The sequence below is a fragment of the Mastacembelus armatus genome, chromosome 10, assembly GCF_900324485.2.
Source record: "Mastacembelus armatus chromosome 10, fMasArm1.2, whole genome shotgun sequence".
Classification (NCBI taxonomy): Eukaryota; Metazoa; Chordata; class Actinopteri; order Synbranchiformes; family Mastacembelidae; genus Mastacembelus; species Mastacembelus armatus.
Genome location: NC_046642.1, coordinates 8,233,649 through 8,253,658, shown reverse-complemented (window position 1 = coordinate 8,253,658; position 20,010 = coordinate 8,233,649). Strand labels below are relative to the sequence as shown.

The 20,010-nt window shown below is 38.7% G+C and overlaps 1 protein-coding gene across 9 annotated transcripts in view; it reads right to left on the bottom strand.

Moving 5' to 3' along the window:
• Positions 1-20,010, bottom strand: part of diaph2 (diaphanous-related formin 2) — a 340,283-nt gene that overhangs the window by 148,078 nt on the left and 172,195 nt on the right. For all 9 annotated transcript variants that reach the window (XM_026329686.1, XM_026329687.1, XM_026329689.1 and 6 more), the window contains 2 exons: positions 7,573-7,674; positions 3,391-3,485 (listed from right to left, as the gene is read on the bottom strand). In XM_026329686.1, coding sequence (XP_026185471.1) covers positions 3,391-3,485; positions 7,573-7,674 — 197 coding nt within the window. The remainder of the gene's footprint in view (positions 1-3,390; positions 3,486-7,572; positions 7,675-20,010) is intronic.

The following is a 20,010-nucleotide window of genomic DNA, read 5'->3' as shown; positions in this document are numbered from 1 at the left end:
TCAGGACCTTTTACTCCCTCAGTTGTTGCCATTGATAAGAAGCCACACCCATATCAATCCTGGTTTTAGTTCTTGCAGTCTCCACCTGCTTTGTAGTTGGTGCAGTTGTACCAGAAGGTAGGTTGACAGGCAGATCGGCCATCCAATGGGTCTGTTAGGGTTGAATAACCAGGGCTATTTTAACCCTGCTGCCAAAAGAGGATGGATTTTTTTTCTTTGTGTTGTCACTGCATTTAATTTATTCATATTTGTTGCCACAGGGATTAAAAGAAAAATTCAAGAAATGTAACAAAAAAAAAAATGCTTTTGAAATTGTCAACCCTACCTTGAATTATTGAGTGCAAAAGCAACAGGTAGAGACCACTAACATAGAACACATAGATTTTATCTTATATATATATATGAATAAACTTTAATCAAATATGTTTTGGTTGGTTTCACTATTTTTCCATTTTAATTCCATTATTTATTTCTTTAATTTTTAGGTGGACACACCTGCTTCTTTTAACATTACCATATGGTAAACACATTTTCTTTTGTTATTGCCTAAGCCATACTTACACATCTCCCCACTCTGTATGTGTGTGCAGCTGTCCATGTGGATAAATGATGATTGGCGTGTGGCTCAAAGTGGGTGGTGTAGAGTGATTAATCAGCATAATGAGTGTAGATGAGCACTGTGCAGATGGAGCCCACACTCAGGACTGTGTCACCCAGCAGGAAGCCTCTCTGCTTCCCTTCAGTAACAATGTATATCTCTAACTGTATTTCCTGGGCATGTGTCACTTGCTCCCTTGTTAAATTTGTGAGCTCATTTCTGCATGATTTTGTTATAATCACCTAACTCTTATTCCACTGGAGGTCTGTCTGAGAATACAGTACCTCACAATATGTATATTCAGAAAAGAAAAATGTTCATGCTAGGAGCAAAATGTGCTGTTTGTCAAACACAAGTACAAGCACTGAGTTTTCAATTCTTCATGAGAAGAACAAGCCACCCTAGCAACTGTGTGGCATAAAAACTCTGAGTAAAGGTCAGATGCTTTGGAAAATAACATTTCATAGACAGAAAAAACAAAGGAAAACAGAGATTAACTTTGACTAACTGAATTTGCTGAGAAAAAAACAGATGTGTAAAAAGGGGAACTTTCTCCATAATAATATGAATGGACAAGTGAATATTCTCTCAATTCACCAAGTCCTTTTCCCTCCAGCATCACACAATGCACACAAATATATATATAAAACACTACACAACAAAAGACACAATGATAGAAAACAGTAGAATACAGTATTGTAGATATTACTGTGCAATCAGTATGCATTGAAGAAGGCATAACCCAAAACAGCTGTGCAATTTTCTCCTCTGCTGGGGTTGGGGATGTTTGTGACTTCTAGAGTTTCATTAGGATATACTAATGAGTATTATTATTGTACACATAAAAAGAAGTACAGATAAATGGAGAAACACTGTAGGCTAACACAGGAAAATGAAATAATTGTGGCCAGAAAATCCAAAACACCAGGGAGAAACACAGAAATGGAATTTTGAAAGTAAAAATCCATTAAATAGCATTCATCTTAAGAGTGTTGAACTAATTATCCTGTCCAGGCTTTATTCTGTCTTTCGCATCATTATCCAAAACAGCAGTGACACAATTGCCACCTTCTGCACCAATAAGTTAACTTGGTTGTTCCTCCCACCTCCCTCTTTGTGAAATTATCTTGGTTCCCTGATACTTATGCTGACTCACACACATGTGCTCATGAGCCTTGTTGAGCCTACGTCTTTGTTAACAGCCTCACTCATGGTTCAAACATATTAACAAGGGAAGTGAAAGAGATAATGGGTACAACAGAAACCCTCTTAAAGAGCATGAATAGCTCCTTGTTTGGGGAAACAAACATATCATTTTTTGCCTTACCCCTGACCACCTGTCAGGTTCCTAATACCACTGATTCACATGCATTTTTTAACAGTGTGTAAAAGAAATCCGAAGGTTACAGCAGATGCTGGTATCATAGTAACTACATCTCTGAGGAAATCTGAGGATGGATGGTGTAGCTCTTTTTCTTGGGTGTGTTTATTAGGTTTGGACATTATTTCTTACTATATAAGTTCAGTGTTATTTCAGTGACTTTGTGTTAACAGCCCTGAGAAATTGGACAGACTTTCAACTATTAAAAAGCTCACTGATACGCCAGAATATTGACCACCTTCACCAATGTAGCTGTTGTCAGTAGCTTGGTCCAGGTCAGTTCAATGGTAGCAATTTGATAGTGGCAGGAGCGCTTTTGTTTCCCTGTAACCCAGTCAGACAGCTGCAAACCAGTCCAATCATTTGTCTGGTGCTGTGTTCAAGACCCTAATGGAGATAGGATGGGGATGGCTGCCCTGCCAGAAGATAGGGGTAGAGGCATATATGGCATCTGCTTCGCTCAAAAAGGCTGAAAGTGGAAAAAGGTCAACACCTTAACTTCTTTACTCATTCACAAAGCAGACGGGGGTCTGCCATCTTATAACGTACACTCTGTACTTTCTTCCAGACTGCCAGCCAATTAAAGGTTATCAGAGCTCAAAATAATAGTCCTGCAGGGCAGCTCTCTAGATATACAGTATATTGCCTTGCCACTTTTTACTGTCTAGGATCCAAGCACTGGGGAGGAAACTGGATACTGTGCATGTGTTTGTTGATAAGCCATGTGGGAAAAGGCATATACAATATGTCAGTACTAAGGTAATGTTTTGTTTTTTGTTTTTTTTTCATTTCTTTTTTAAAGGCCTTAAACTTTAAAAGCTGTACTTGATCAATGCCCACTACTGGTCAAAAATAAAGAAATAAATAAATACCTAAAAAAGAGACACATACATGACACTGCATGGAGTTTGATAACAGGAGTGTTGTTATGTTCAACCTAAGGACAACGCTGGAAATATTAGTGCCCACTGATGCACCTTCTCCTCAGATGCACTTGTCCTGCTTTCAATTAATACTTTCTCAGACAAGAAAAACAGAAATAAAATGGGAGCAATAACAAGTAGCCTTTAGGAAACTCATCAATCATGGTTTAAGACAAAAGCAAGAGGAAAGGAGGGTGGAGTTAGAGAGACTTTGCCAAGCTCTGTCCTTCATCTTCCATTATAATGGGATGGAAGGGGGTCTCTATGGTCCACATGAGAATGAGGAGGCTGATTTGTACCCAAAAATAACCACCATACCAAGTTTAAAACAGGGTTGACAAGCTATCTACCAGGCATTGAAATAAAAAAAAAAAGTAGTATGTAGAAAAACTGTTTCTCACATACACAAACATATTATTGAAGAGGGAAATATAAGTGTCTGTATGTGAATGAAAAAACTAGTACACCATACTGAACATCCGTCTTACCTGGATGAGTGATTCGCTCAGCCTTTCCTCGTCTACCTCCAGCACAATGTCCCGGATCTCTTCATAAGGCAGGCGGAACGAGCCCAAGAAAATTGCTGTTGTGATGGAGAGAGAAGAGAGTCATTTCCTCTCCTTTTTTTTATTAGACCGCAGGGTTCAAAGAAACATTTCAGCACTCATCGCTCCTCAGACAAAATGACCACAGACCTAACGTGTCACTTGGAAAAACTAATACACTTTCTGCCCCTCAACAGGACAGTTTGTGTCATCCTGACAAAAATTGGGAAGGAAAACATGAAGATTTACCAGTAACAGTAACAGTAACCAGTAACAGTGAAAGGTGCAAAAGTAACATATTTCTACTCAACTGTTAATAAAATGAAAACTGAAAACAATAACATAATAATGACATAGTATCAGTTGTACTTGTAATAGTTGTCTGGGAAGTTTTTATTTGGGGGGGATTCAAACAGTGAATTTGCTTCATGGGACACCCTAGTGGGTGTTTCACTCTCCAGGTGGGGTGCCTACAGTTGAAACTGGAGCTGATGGTGTATCCAGGTGGAAGTCACAGGTGGAGGTTTGGTAATGAGCTGGAGGAGAGTCACTCAGCAGCTGCTATGCTACTGCAGCAGTGGGACCTGATGTCTGCATTTGACTTGCAACAAATGGAGAGGATTTTTTCTCAATTTTTTAAGTCTTTCTATTTATTTGCACAGCCTATTTACTGCATTTACTCACAACAGCCATTAAATACCATTACTATTACCACTGATTTAAGCAATAGGTGTATCACTTAACATTAACCTTTCTGGCTTCACTGTTTTAGGTTTGAGGTGACTCAGAGCAGCAGAGAAGGTTGTTCTATTGAGATTCATTTTGTTCCATATTCTGGTAGTCTGTATTCATGGATTATTAGTATGACCTTACCCTGCATTTTTAACAAGGAGAAATGTCATCCTTGTTTGCTGTCAAAATGCAATATATTTCCTAGTGTCTCTTCAATATGGTCTACATATTCTCCTAATACAAAACCAGCAGCTGGACCTAAGATTCTCTTGGGGATGGGCTGTCAAAATCCTGGGCTATACGGTAAATTACACACTTGATGTAGATGTAGATGAGGTAGAAAGTAAGAAATTATAGGTTGGAAATCCACTTAAATGTTTACCTTGTATGGTCTGTGTCAGTGTTGGGTGTGGTCACCCTGCACCTGTTTGGTGGTGATTTTTTGGCTGCATACTAATCTATTTGTGCCAAAATGTCAAGAGTGGTGCAGGTGTAGGAGTATTAATGCAGAACCAGAAACACAATGCAATTTGGATGGATACTTTGGCCAAAAAAAAAAAAAACAGAAGAACTGCACCTGTACATCCTGTACAGCTGCTGGAGATAGAAGGGTAGTGGCACATAGGGCCGTGTGACTAAGAGCGATCATCAGTCACTCAAATTCAAATGGCCTTCACGGAATATTATTACATTGCTCTTTCCCTTTACAGATGTCAGACTTAACCTTTGACACTCATGTATCATCTTAGTTGAAGGCTGCCTTGCCATGCCTCAGCTGTGACACAGTCATTCTGCCACTGCGACTGGGACTTTACAAGGTATCTTACTATTACCATTTAATCAATTCTGTAATCTGTAATATGGCCAATCCTAGTATACAAATAATGCAGACCAAAACATGCCTAACTTATTTTAAGTTTCCCTCTATTTCTTGTACAGTATTAAGTCTCCAGCAACCACATATTTAGACAAATGAATACACATATTTGCAATATCCATTTACATTCTAAACTTAAGATATCCTAAGCAAATTTCTGTCCTGTTTAAAAGACAGTAAAACTTTTTGGCTTGATTTCTGTCATATTATATTTGCAGTCAACATCTTATAATTTATGAAGAAGTGGCTTTCACTTGGCATACCTTCTAACTTCTAAAAATCTATAATTTTTTGAACTTGTAAACATTTCAAGCCTACAGTATGTCAAAGCATTTTTTTAATTAAATACAGCAGAAAAAGTAATAGCCCATATCATAAATAGATAGTTTTCCTTTTGACTGCCCCAGATTAGGGGTTGCCACAGTGGGTCAACTGATCCACATGATCTGTTTGGAGCAATCTGGTCCAATCAACTTACGATACAAGTTTTTGGACTGTGGGAGGAGGGCAGAGTACCCAGAGTAATCCCACACAAGCACTGGGAGAACATGCAAACTCCATACAACAAGGCCCCTGCTGGGTTTCAAACCAGGAACCTTTTTGCTGTGAGGCAACAGTGCTAACCAACAAGGCACCATTCTGCCATTACCCTACATCATACAAAAATCAAGCTTGTGCTGTTATAGCAGCAAAACTTTGCAAGGTTACAAAAGATTTACTGATTGCTGATGACTTAAGTGTATTTTTTCCCATTTAAAATTGTTCTTGATTTGAGGTCTGAATTCAATCAAATAGGACACTCTGTTATGCTCTTCTATATGCGCATACCTCATTTCATAGCAAAATTTCTCTTTATTCAGGGCATACAGCCACAAGTCAAAAACTGACCTACAGCTTTTAGTAAAAACTTTTAGGTAAGTAAAAGCTTTTAGACAGATAGGTAGACATAATTTATCAGACCATGGTATGCATAATCATTACACCAAAATACGGAAAGTGCCACTGACCTCACAATCATTCATTTTGTCTTGCTACCCATCTCAGTAACTGAGCCCTCAATGTTACAACACATCAAAATTGAAAAGGCTTAGAGGGTTCTACGACAGGCAGTGAATATGATCTATGATGCTGTAGTGCTGTAGTGTGTGTCAAGTCGACCCGGGGGAGCTGTGTAGCTGTGTTGGACCACATGCCTCCCACCCATTGCCACTCCGGAGGTGCAATTTTCTACACTTATTTTTGCTTCCTGCTAAATTCAACGCCCATCTGCTTGAGCTGTAATCAAAGATGGCAGTGACACCTATCAACATTGTCAAAGTCGATACACAAGTGCAATCACATACAAACACTACCACATTTGCAAATATGCATACATGCTCTTATGTGCATACACACATACAAGACGCAGGATGTGTCATTCCTATTTTCATGCCACATGCCCCCTCCTGGCATCAAACTCCAACACTGTGCCTGATGAACTCATTCATCTGGCCTCTGTTCATGGAAGATATCACCAGCACACAGGGAATTGGTTGTGAGGCACAAATAATTGTTGATTTTTCTGTGATGTTCATGCACCCCTCGGTTTATTTAGACATTTGAGTTCGCTTCCAGTTCTCACCCACAGTATACAAGAATTTATCCACCTATAAATATATGCATACTCTTCCCAGTCTACAGTATGCGACTGCATACTCCACCGCCTCGTCCTTTAAAGATGAAAGGTAAGAAAGACATAGATAAACAAGGAGGGTGGAGTAACGGCTGCAAGGAGGGTGACATGTAACCTTAACATTTGGCATGTATATTTCATGAGGTGTTATCATCTACACTGTGTCTCTGAGGTACAGAATATCATGGCTGCAGATGAGACTCCAAAGGCTTAGGAAAACAATAAGAAATGCTCCTCTCACCTTTAAACAAAAGACTGCCAGCAGTAACCAAATTATCCCTGTAATGGATCTATATTACATTTTATGAATTTAGGATCACAGGGAAAGGAAAACGTTGTTGTAAAATTGTGCAGAGCATTTGCATCTGACCTGCAATAATGCCCAGGCAACAAATCTTTCCATCAATCACAACAAAATAAAAAGAAGTTTGGAGGTTGAGGTGAATACACTCAACTAAAGATTCAGCCCACTTGGGCTTCAGGGAAATCAAACATCTAAACATAGCTTTACTGGTGGTAGGAATTTGATTTACACATGATTACAGACAGGGAGCTCGGACACAATCTATACACACTCGCAGTGACCACTAAATAAAAGCCAAGAAAACATTTCCTCAACGGACTCAGTAAAACTTTACCAATGTTGATGACTTTCTACAGTTTGTTTCCCCACAAACAGCATTTTTGAGCTGTTCATGGTGTGTAAAAATGTCTGTGGGAAAATAACACTGACATATTTGATATTTATAGTTAAAAAGAATACACTATTTCATGACCCAACAGTGTAAAATATGTGGTTATTGGCTCTAAAGTAACACAAAAGAACATAACTGCATGTACTTACAAAGATTTTGTGCTGTCTTGGCATCCAAGATGCGAAGCTCCTTTGCCTTTTTCTTGAACTGCGGCATTTTGTCGTCAGTCTCATCTTTCATGTCCTTTTTCACTGGAGTAAAAAAAAAATGACCAGATTAATATTTCAAAAAATGATATGCAATGTAACAAGACTCTACAGCTTGCTATTTAATCAAAATGTGACAGACTGTCTTCAGCAGAATAAAATGAAATCAAAATGTTTTTTCAACATTTTCCAACAAAGCTAAATTAAATATTTACATATATTAGAATTTAAATAGATTTATTCATATTAAAACACAGGATTACAGGCCAAGTTGGGTAGCATGGCAACAGATGGCAAAAACCAATTAAAAATATAGTTTACATCCAGGCAAACTTCAAAACTTCAGTATTTCCATTCCATATCGCACTTAATAAAAAAGCAAAAACAAACTATTGCTTCAGCTACTACTTCTTAAGTACTTGGTGCATATTGACAGCTAACACCAATATTGCAGTTCATCTGGTTAAAATGTTTTGTGACCAGTCCTACATCAGTAAGATCACTACACATGTGCTAGGTAATTAATGACAGCCCCCTTTAACATTATGCCAGAACTACATAATGAACAATATCATCAGCTGTAGCATCAGTGTTGTTTGTGTCACATTTCTGTCATTGTGGCAGTGGGTAGATGGTTGATAAGCACAGCTCCTTCCCTCAGGCCCTGTCTGTCAACATGGTAGAGCCAAGGAGATAATTATGTTACCCCCCACAATCCCAGAAAACTGCATTAAGTCTGAAGACACTCAACAAATTGGTGCAAGAATGAACAGACCTTTGTTTTCATAATGGAGACATTATTAAGTTTGCACATTGGGGAAGCGCCACAAGTCAGCATGTATTATTCTTCATTTACACTTCAATAACACCACGTTAGTCTAAAACATAGGTGTTCATGTACAGAACAAAAGGTCAGCATTTTTTAACTGGAATTACTGTGCTGAGGAGGCATGAATGAGATGAACAATGTGTAAGCTAAATTTTTCACAATAAAGGAGCAGCAATATGAGGGAGCTGGATTACAGCAGGTTCCTTATACCCATTCCTCTCCTCCTCTTGGCCTATGGGAGAGGCAGCAGACTTTGTTGCTAATCATCACAAATGCTCAGTTTAAGCCCAAGGTGGGAATCTCCCAGGAAATCTAGAACAAACAATCGGCTCCCTCAGTGCTGGGTTGCATATTTGAAGAAACAATCAAAGAGGCAACATCTCTTGGGCAGTCAGAAGAAGCAATGTAGAAGGCATCTGTCTAACTCCACATGACTTCAGGGAGGCAGTTGTTTACTGTATTAAGTAGTGCTAAAAAGGTTTTAATACACCAATGCTACATAAACTATTACAGTTTGATTTTCTGTCGGTGTCTGAGGATGCTCCTTTAAAAGCTTACAGAAATCTGCACTCAGTGTCAAAATTACACTCAGAGCACAAGAGACAGAATAATTCACCTTTTTACCCAGTGGAGCTCAGCAGCCCTGACTTGAACTTTTTTTGTTTGTTTGCTAAAAGAATCCTTGGGAGTTTATAGCTAGTTCATAGCTGAAATTAGTATAAATGTAAAGACAACATATGTCCTCAATTGCTGTTGTAATGTCAGAATATGAATCTACTTCCAGCTAAGATATACATTTTCTAAATCATTTTCAGAGTTAGGCTTTCATGCTACTTTGGCAACTATATGTCTTTTCGTGTCTAAGTGTCGGCAAGTGTGTATTAGAATTCCTCCAAGCACACTAAAGACAATAGACAGAAATATGAATCACTTTCTAAACAAATCCAATGACAGCAGCATTACACCCACAAATCCTTGACTCACCTACACACATGCACAGAGTCAGTAACCAGTAAGGCCCAAGGAATCACCCAAGAGATGTGGACAAGGAAACTGGAGCAGCAGCAAAAATAAAACATGAGAAAACAATAACTCCCTCATAGCATGACCCCAGACAGAGGGCAAATTAAACTGAGAAGGGGAATTTGGGTATTTTTGGTACTGAATTGTTCTCTTAAACCCCCATTCCCTTTTTTCTACTGCTACTTGAATCTCTTACCTAGGCACCTGGGGTGCTCTCAGCCCATTTGTCAGTGCCTCAGCTGTCTTCGCCCTTACCCCAGGGCCTCATGCTATCTCAAATTAAACAGAAAAATAGTGCTTTTAATAATATGAAACAGGTATTTTCCTCTTTCTGATACCATGCTATACGGCTCACAGCTCTCCCACTGGGCACTGAGTAGTGGCATCAGTTGGCTGATTCCTGCTACAGTATTTGCTGGCTGACTCAATTATGCCACATGTCACATATTTCCTCTGAGCACTGCATGTGGACTGATGGGCCCTGGAGGGCTTGCACACGTTTGAGCTGCCACACTACTCCCAGGTGTGTGTAGAGGATGACTACAGGTAGCATATTTCAACCAGACGGCTGGCCACAACAATAAACCAAGTTTTATAAATGTCTCCAGAACACAAGAGTTGTTTAGTAAGTTGGATGTTGAAATTTCTGAAATTGTTTTAAGACTTTTTCTGCCAAGAAAGCTTAACCTGCCCAACACTGTAGGTCCTCAACAGCTGATCCAAGTGCTTGCCAATATTTAAACGTGTTTTACTAGTTGCCCAGTGGCTAACACATAATACTCTGACAACAATGCCATTCCTCTTGGACAGATTTATATTTGTTAATGGAATATCTCAAGCCATCATGCAGTGAAGTGCCATTTGTGATGGGTACAGCGTAGGAGTGCTTCTGGCAGCGTGCTGGTTTCCTTGAAGCCATTGTACCATAGTGACATAAAGTCGCATTACACAGAGATATTATTTCTGTGTTAGGCTGTCAGATCAATATATAATGATAATAACATCTTAACTACATGTTAAAACCTGCGGCATGATCATTTATTAGATGTTGTTGAAAGGATTAAGGTTAGGAGCTATGAAAGTTCTGTGTTTTCAATCCTGACAAACTTGGTCCACAGAAAACAAATGTTGAAACATGAACACTGAATTCTAAGCTGTGCACCCACAAGAGAATTGAAAATAAATACATACAAACGAACGATAAATAGTATTTTTCATGGTTTATTTTTCATGACGCTGCGGTTAGCATTGTTGGTTAGTAAGAAGGTTCCATGTGTGGTATGTGTGGATTTTCTCTGAGTTCTCTGGCTTCCTCCCACAGTCCAAAGACATGCAAACTGGGGTTAGCCTAATTGGTGACTCTAAAATCAAGAAAAAACTGCATCTATGTGTTAGTCCTGTGACAGACTGGCAATCTGTCCAGGGTGTATCCTGCCTCTCGCCCAATGCCAGCTGGAATTGGCTCCAACCCCCCATGACCCTGGGAAGCAGGATATGGGTAGATAATGGATGGATGGATAATATTTCACAATGATCTGTTGTAATGAATTAATTTACAAGGGTGAAGAGTTTTGAGAAGTATGACAAGGAGGAAGTGTTTCAAAATCATTTTTTAACAAAACACATGAAAGATTCACTGAAGCCAAAATAACCACATGAAGCAAATCTCTGGTGAACATAACTGTTACACATTCCATTAACTGAGGGGGAGTTAAAATTTGCTCTGTGCCAAAAGGAGTCACTAAATTGATAGAGGTTTCACTGAAAAAATATATGACTCTTTGAGCGAAAACCGCTTTGGCTTATTAAAGATGACTTGGCATCCATGTTAAGCCTTCTCTGTGGGCTTTGGACTGAGGTATACCCTTGGGAGGCTCTGTGATAACATGAGTTCTCCAACACTTGGACATCCAGTCTGTTTGCTGGCCCAGAATCACTATCCTGGTTGCCTTCCATGCGATATCTCCCTCAAGACATCCATAAAACCCAGGGCATTACAAAGCTAAACACTACCACATGTTCACTTCCGGACACAGACCATCCGGCTGAGCCCCGCTACCAGACACCACAAAATGAGAGGGCCTTGAAAAGAAATAAAAGAAACTGCAGATGACAGGTCTTCAACAAACATATTTAAAGGCAAAGGAACACAGAGTGGAACAGACAATATGGAGTCTGGTCTTCGATGAGGCAATTTATTCCCTCAAATGTGCAATCTGCCTGCAAACATGCGCCCTGTCCTCCATCTCAGAGACTCACACTGAGGATTGAGCTGCTGGAGAGGTGCCAGCCCATCTAAAGAGATGGATTTTGGGGAAGAATCAGCCATGCCTGATCCACAGAAACACACACACACACACATTTAGATCAGGGGTGTCCAACACATATGCTTATTTTCCAACTATCCCTGCTTTATTCACTTCTGATTACCTAAATCAGGTGTGTTCAGCCAATCAGAAACTGGGAGATACATTCAATTTTTCTTCTCCCAACCTGATCTTAGGTAATCACCAGTGGGTGAGGCAGTGATAGTTAGAAAACAAGCAGTGGCCCCTGAGGGCCAGGGTTGGGCACCCCTGATTTAGACCCACTCAGTCGGATCTGAGTCCTTCCATCAATGTATTTCATTCAAAATGACTTCTATTTAGACAGTCGACTTGGCATGATTTATGTGATTATTGCTGAAATGGTGCTGCTGTCTCCAAAGGAATTCTGAAGCTCTTTTAGAGGGACCAGAGGGTTCTTGGTCACCTCCCTTTCCTCATACTTCTGGTGGTTCCAAACTTTATCCATTTCACAATTACTAAGACACTGAGAGCTTTATAATTTATACTGCATAAATAATAATCAATATATAGACAGGTGTGTGCCTTCTAAACTACCATATTTTCTGGGCAATAAGTTGCACTTTTTTTAACTCCTCTGGTGTGAATTCGGTAATGCACTTCTGCTTGTTGTTATGCCTAACCTATGTTCGTCATAGGCTAATTTAGACTATCATTAGTATAATTAGAAATGCGACTTATACACCAAAGCAACTTATATATTTTTTTTTCTGTTCAACAAGGTTGTTTCTGTGTAATTCAGTTCGACTTATAGCATGGAAAATACTGGGTATCAAATCAATTTAATTGGCACAAGGTGCATTCCAATCCAAGATCAAGTCCAAAGACATACTGAAGGGAAACAGGACTTTAAGGATCACGAAGACTGGCAGGAGAGGAATTTTCCAACATGACAATGATCCTAAACACACCCCAGGAGTGTACTGGGTATTCTGAATCTGCTGAAGAAGTATATCTACCATTTTACACATAAACATATAAAAAATTAATGTGGTGGGGGAAACATAAGTGCATAAATATTAGGCATTAAGGTATTAAGGGACAAAGAATGTCAACAAAGCATTGCTCAGTGTCTAATGGTAAGATAAATACTTGAGAGGGTAAAAAAGTGCCTAGACCAGAAATAGCTGGATTAATGAGTGAGACCAATAAAAATAGAGAGCACAATCAAGATTTGAACATACCAATTGACCAGTGAAATCCAGCTGTGACCAATTTCTCCCATTGACCAGGGCTAGACAGAGGTCTCTTTCTCAGCCTCAAAGCCAATTCATTGGGTGGATACACAACTCTCCATCCATTCCTCCCACTATTTTGGATCTCAAAATTATGCTCCCACTTACAAAAGGGCCAACTCTCTCCCTTTGACTCAGACTTGAAATAATTTATTTTACTTTCAGCCCTAAAAACTGCAGTGTCTCGTTATATTTATATATAAAAAAACTGCAAATAAACAAGGAACAACATACTCTAAGCTACATTGAAGCTTACTGATAGTAAAATTAGTGCCACTTAATATTAAAGTATTCATTTTTTGTTCTAAGTAAATGTTTGCCTGTAAAATACATATCCCTCTCAAAAACAAGAGAACAACTTTAAGTTATTATTTAAGGCTTTTTTCCATTTGTAATTAGGTAACCTCGACAAAGATTGAATGTTGAAGCAGATTTTTTTAGAAATACTCCTTAGCTCAAGGTGAACTACTAGAATGGCGCTGCAGTTGGGGGGAGAGATGGAGCTCTCAACCATGTAATCATCATCATGCCTAATGATAACAGGGAGTGGGGGAAGTGGCTGATAATGATAATGATGATGGAAACTGTGGATAGTGTGCTAAGTGTGATGCACACTCAAGTGTGTCAAAACACACTTCCAAAAAATATATATGGACCTGTTCAACCTGGCATGACATTGTGAGTTTATAAGCTAACAAGTTTTCTAGTGTTATCTGCCCTCCCATCTAAAACCATCTGGTTCTGCTTATCCAAAATGTCTAAATACAAAGGTGTGTGTATAGGGATCAGGTCGTGCAGAGTGACACTCTGACCTGTAGCCAGTAATGTTTTCAGTATGCAGGGAGAGGCTCAGCCCACGATGGAAGGTACACAGCTGGGCCTGGAAGAGGGCCCAGTGAGAAAAACGCCTCCTCTTCTAATTGAGACAACACAGATCTCCCTTAGTGACCCCCTTCCCTGTTTCTATTCCAAGAGGAGGGAGGAAGGACTCCTGCAAACGATAAATGCTTTTAGTGGAAACTTTCTATCAAATGTGATAATTCAGAAAGTGAATGTTGGGGATAGCATGATTTTACATGACTTAATTTTTAGTTTATGGCTGTGATTTGAAATCTCTTCACAAAGAATTTTATGAAAACAAACATAAATCCTGAGAAATGTGCTGCTGTTGAGATTTACTTCATGTCTATTTCAAACTGCAAATATGCACAGACCTCAGCCAAGTGAACATCTAATAAACCCAGGATTTTTATTCAAAAGATAAAGAGCAATGATGCAGCAGCATTTCTCAGATTCTAAGTATCCCTTTATAAAGGGACTAGAACAAACAAATTGAAAATGAACTTAAAGGAGAAAACACAACAATTCTGACCAAGTGAAAAATATTACCCTAATCTTTGAGCATTAACAATGACCTGGTGTCTGATACAACCTTATGACAAGTATTATTGTGCAACATCTACATGACTGTTCATTTAGAAGAAGTAACTGTATTTCATTGTTGTTGGTTTTTTTTGTTTGTTTTTTTTAATAGACAATGACAATAAACTTCTATTCTTCCTCTATTTCTGAATGGGCAGGGAGTGTGGGAAGACACTGATTGTGCTTCTTAAACTGCTCATTGATACATGCTCCTGGGTGCAGTCGATGAGCCAGTCAGTTCTAGGAAACTATTCTCTGGTTATTCTCTGCCAAGACAGCTGTTGTGACCCAGTGCACTTGAGTGCTAGTGAAAAGGAAGGAGTTGTAGGTCTAGATGGCTGCCCCTGGTGTCCACAAAGACCCCACCTGGCAGCCCAAACCCTAAACATTCATGTGACAATGCTCATACTCATGCCACTATGAGGGGATGAAGAACAGGTATTTGGAGATAAGGCTGCTCCTTGGATAACTGGCAAAATTACTGACGTTCCCATGATTACTTCTGCTGGCACCAGGCTAGATAGGACCGAGCTCAGAGAGGGACTAGACCAAAGTGAAGTAGGATTTTAATGTGTACAACTTTGCTGCTGCTCACCATGAAAACAAATACTGTGAAATATGTATATGGGAAATATGTATATACTCCCTGGGAGTTACAGTACACAGAAAATATTGATATTAGTGGTACATGTATAGCCAAGTTTAGAAAACTTAGATTAGAATTTAGAATTAATATACAAGTAATATACTGTTCTTTTCACTATACTTTGTTTAAAAAACAAAACAGAACAACTACAAATCTTATTTGAATCTTAGCACTAATTGTACTGTCAAAATGTAAACATTTCATCCTCTAAAAACATGGTTAAAATTGGACATAACATGCACTGGTTGTTATTTATACTGTCTGCTATAGAAAAAAGAAACTGCTTGGGTCTGTTTCGTGACTGTCCTACTTTGAAGTGTTTTTGACAGGGTTGAATTTATACATTTGTCAGCTGACAGAACATAATCTGCCCTTTCCTTTTTCTTGTTGTAAAAAGTTATTCATTTACCCTCTCTGTCATGTGAAGTCTTTAGTTTTTCATTGCTTATTTATTATTTCAGGATGAAAATAGGATACTAAGCAAACAAAAACAAAGTTTGATTTGCATTCTGTCTCTAGACATTTTTCATCATGTTTTTTTTCACTTTAATTGTTACTTTATTTGCCATTGGATTTGTTCAGGATTTAATAAAAAGTGTAGGACTCTAACTATTTAAATAATCGATTAATCGTGATTATCATTTTTTATTTAATCAGATTTTTACAAAAGAATAGTCTGTTTTCAATGTCTTATTTTTCAAATATGAATCTTAAACAAGTTTGCTACACATGTAGCAAAAACGTTGACAGACTCTCAGAATCCTTGCAGAATCCTCCCATCGCGGTGCCAAAAAGGAATCATAGTGTCTCTTAGCCACGTGCATAGCAACCATAGTACATAGCAACGGTCCACCTGCTTGTCTGTCAATATCACTCGCATTTACAAAGTGGTCTGGGATGGAGTCAAATCCCCAGCCTGAATCAGTGTTTCAGTCCGCCCCTTGTGTGAGCTCTGTTGTGTCTCTTGCTGTGTCTGCATGTGTTAAAACAACTACTCCAGACTCTGGACATTATTCTCACGACATTGTGGGAATCTTATATGTGTAAACAGAAACACGTAATCCACATTGACTCTGACCTGTGTCAGTCATCAGAATAGCGGTGTGTTTGTGTGGTGTGTCACTGTCAGCTTCACAGACACAGCAGCTAAAAAAACATTAAATGTGCCAGGGGAAATACAGACAAATGAAGCCTAAAAACATGGAGGTTAAGGCTCACATGGGTCTCATGCCCATATCTTAGTCAGTGTGGATTGACATCAGGTGAAACAAGTCTGTCTGCTCACTGAGAAGTTACTGTCAATTGACTATAAACATTTTACTGGATGACTGAATATTTGACCACATAACAGAAAATCAGAACAAGAAGGCCACAAAACTATCCACATAACTGTGTAAAAATTGTTTAATTGTGGAAAACATGATTTGCAAGAGTAAGACCAAGTAAGCTGTCAAAATTAAATATTTAATTTAGGTCATGTATTCTTTTATTTTCAATGTATCACCACCACTTTTGGAAGAAATCAGAAATGCAGGTTTTTCTACCAAATTGCTAAGAAGAGTGATGCATGGAAGGTTGCCAAATAAGAAAATGACAACCATGCTTATGTTTTAGTTTTAAGAAATGTGCTCAAGTATTATCTCTCCTTGTGAAGGTTAACCGATAGGTTGATCCAATTTGTCTACTGAGGCGTGAAAGGACTTAAGAAATACTTCACATTTATGTGCTGGAAAATGTCAAGGTTTGTTGAGAGATGAGGACAAGAGGAGGGGGAATGACTTTTTCTCTTTCTGGCAGCTTGACTCCATGCTTGTTAGCAGCAATAGGTTTATCCTTGACAATCAACACAGGGACAGATATATACAGTATAACTGTGAGTCCCCAATCACGTAAAAGACACCTGGTGCTGTGCCTGCCACTAAAATGTATGCATTACCCATGCACACAAACACACAGATAAAAATCTGGGATTGGTCTCGTAATGTGACTGAGCTGTAACAGCTTCCATCATGTCACTCTCGATGACTGTTCTTCACACAGCTGCATGTTCTGGTGACATGAAGGTGTCAAAGCAGACATGGCCCTATTAAAGATGCACCATGCACTACCTGGGAATGCATGTAAAAGTAAGGCACAGAGAATATGAACGTAAGGCACTATAGTAGTGAACTGCATATAAAACCCCAAACCACAGTAATTGCTGAGCTCCTCACCTAACTCGATGGTTACAAAGACTATATCGCTCTCTCTTTTAGTCTGTGTTGTTCTTTTTATATACATGTATGCATAATAGCTGTTTTCATCAAATCTGATGATACCCAGTGACTTCTTTAGTGCAAACGCTGCATTGTGACCATCATGCTAGAATGCCCTCTGACAACAGTCAGCCACCACTAGCATGGTAACTTTTTTTACTGTATGTCACAGCCCACACTGTAACTGACAAATGTCCACATTAAATAGTGCACTGCTGTGTCTACAGTATTATAAACTACAATGATACTGAAATCTGGATTTCTTTCTATAGTAGCCGATTTCTGCATGCTGATTTTTAATAGATAGAGTAATGGCAGGTGTTGCGAACTGATGTGCTCTGCGTAGGTGTGGTGACCATGTGGCCAGTAAAGAAAAGATACTTCAGAGAACTGAAAAGAAGGAGAGAGAGAAGAAAGAAAGGAAATGAGAAAAAGCCTGGCAAATAGAAAAAGAGGAGAGTAAGAAAGAACATGATCTATTTGGATTAAAAAGTGCTGCCTTTGTCACTCTAAAAGCCTGAAACACTGTGACCTTCTGGTACATAGACACCACTTCCTAGAAGAAGAAAACCTCTTCCATTAAAATCACTATACTCCACTGACCACTAACAGACATAATAGAGACATAATAAAAGAAATAAAAGCAGTTAGGTGAAATACTATAAAAACTACAAAATCTTGTTAGAAGCAAGGAAGGACCTTGGTGAATGTGTGTTAAGACGAAACAGATGAAGAGCGAATATATACATAAAAATCTGCCAAGTACAATTAAAATGTCCCTTATTACAATCTTCTGACATGGAACTCAGCTAGCCTCTAATTATTTTAAATTTGACTTATGAGAGCGGAGGCCGTGGCACTACGTGGTGTACAGTACAGAGTCCAAACCCTGATTACAATTATCATTAGTTTAGTCAGCGAGAATAAAAACAGGTCAGTTGGGCTTAATGAATGATAATGATAGACTTGATTTTGTGCTGCAGAAGAAGGTACTGTGCAAGGTCAGAGCCCTGCATGCCAAGGAGGCCTTTTGTCTCTGACGCTGCATGCCTGATGACTCCAGTAGCAGCACTGTAATTGGATTCTTGACTTGTGCTGCTGTGGAATTAGGGGTATGTATTTGGGGCACAAATCATTTAAGTGCAACGCACCTCTTGGGCTGAGTATGATGTTTTTATGAGTTCTGCAGCTACCATGCTGTCCAGATGACTTGTATAGGATTCAGTATTAACCTGTTGGCAGCAAAAGGGAGGCTGAGTCACTGAGTCAGTCAGTTAGTAAAGTTTCCCTTATAAATTGAAGCCTGCGGGCAAATGGGAGGAAATCTAATAAAACCCATTCTGCTGACCTGGAATTTTAGTTGTTACTACCCGTAACCTGTATTACATTATCAACTCAAATAATGGCAAAACAGCTGGCCACCCCAATTACGCAAGAAACAGACTTTCTTTGTTTCAATAGTTGCCTAGAACCCCTTTTCCATTTGTTATTTAACTTGAAACAATTAAGACAGAAGGCAGTGTATATTATCAAGCTGCAAGATTAGGGGCTGAAAGCAACAGTCTTATTGAAATAAACTTTTTTTTATTCTCTATGTTACACAGCTACAAATTTAATTTTATTGCAGTGGGAGAAAAGAAGGTGCTGTAGCATACACTTTTATAGCAAGGATGTGATCAGTCTTTATATTAAAATTAAACACAGAAAAGCAGTGGAACTCTGCAGTAAGTCTTGTATACCACCTCACTGATCAGCGACATCAAATCTACAGCCACTTTCTGGTGAATTTAAGTACGAACGACGCTAATCAAAAGCAAGCACACATACTGCTCATAGCTTTTCAGTAGGTACTGCTAGATGAAGGGAAACTGCATGCAGGCAAATATACTGTATATCAAATGGCATAAGATGCTCTCTGGTGTGTGTGGTTTTTTTAGTTTATTTGGTGCAGACAGCCTACAATACTGCAAACTCAACATCTCACACAGAAACACACACTGGCTTTGATCCTGATCTGATTCATTGGTTCTGTACCCTCTGCAATAAACTGAACCTAAAAATCTACACACATATGTGCCCAAGTACGTATAAGAATATACAAACCTACATGCAAAAAGATAATTACATTTGCCACATTTGGATTAGTAAAGAAAAAAAAATAGATCAAAACAAATTCTCAAAGCAGTCCACTCCCTACTGTGATTTCTTCCCTAATATTCATAAACAAAAGATAAAGGTTTTTCTAGCATTAGATGTTTATCTACAGCCAAGTATCAGTTATTAGGCAGATTTTATGGATGCTCCGATTTGTCTCTGACATATAGAGCGTACAGTAAGTGCACACATGTTACAGAAAAATTGTTAAATCCTGCCAAGGAATATCATAGAAGAAAAAAACTAATTCATAATGGCATCTCTCAAGCTGCTAAGAAGACAGAATTGGGTTGAAATGCAAGAAAATGTGGGGAAAATACAACATTTAGATTATACACTCTAATATGGGTCTGTTTGTTTCATGCTGCATCTTTTAAATGCTTAGTATACTGTACACATCATAGGAGATACAACATTTAGGAAAATGCAATATATGTATATATATATATATATATATATATATTTTTTTTTT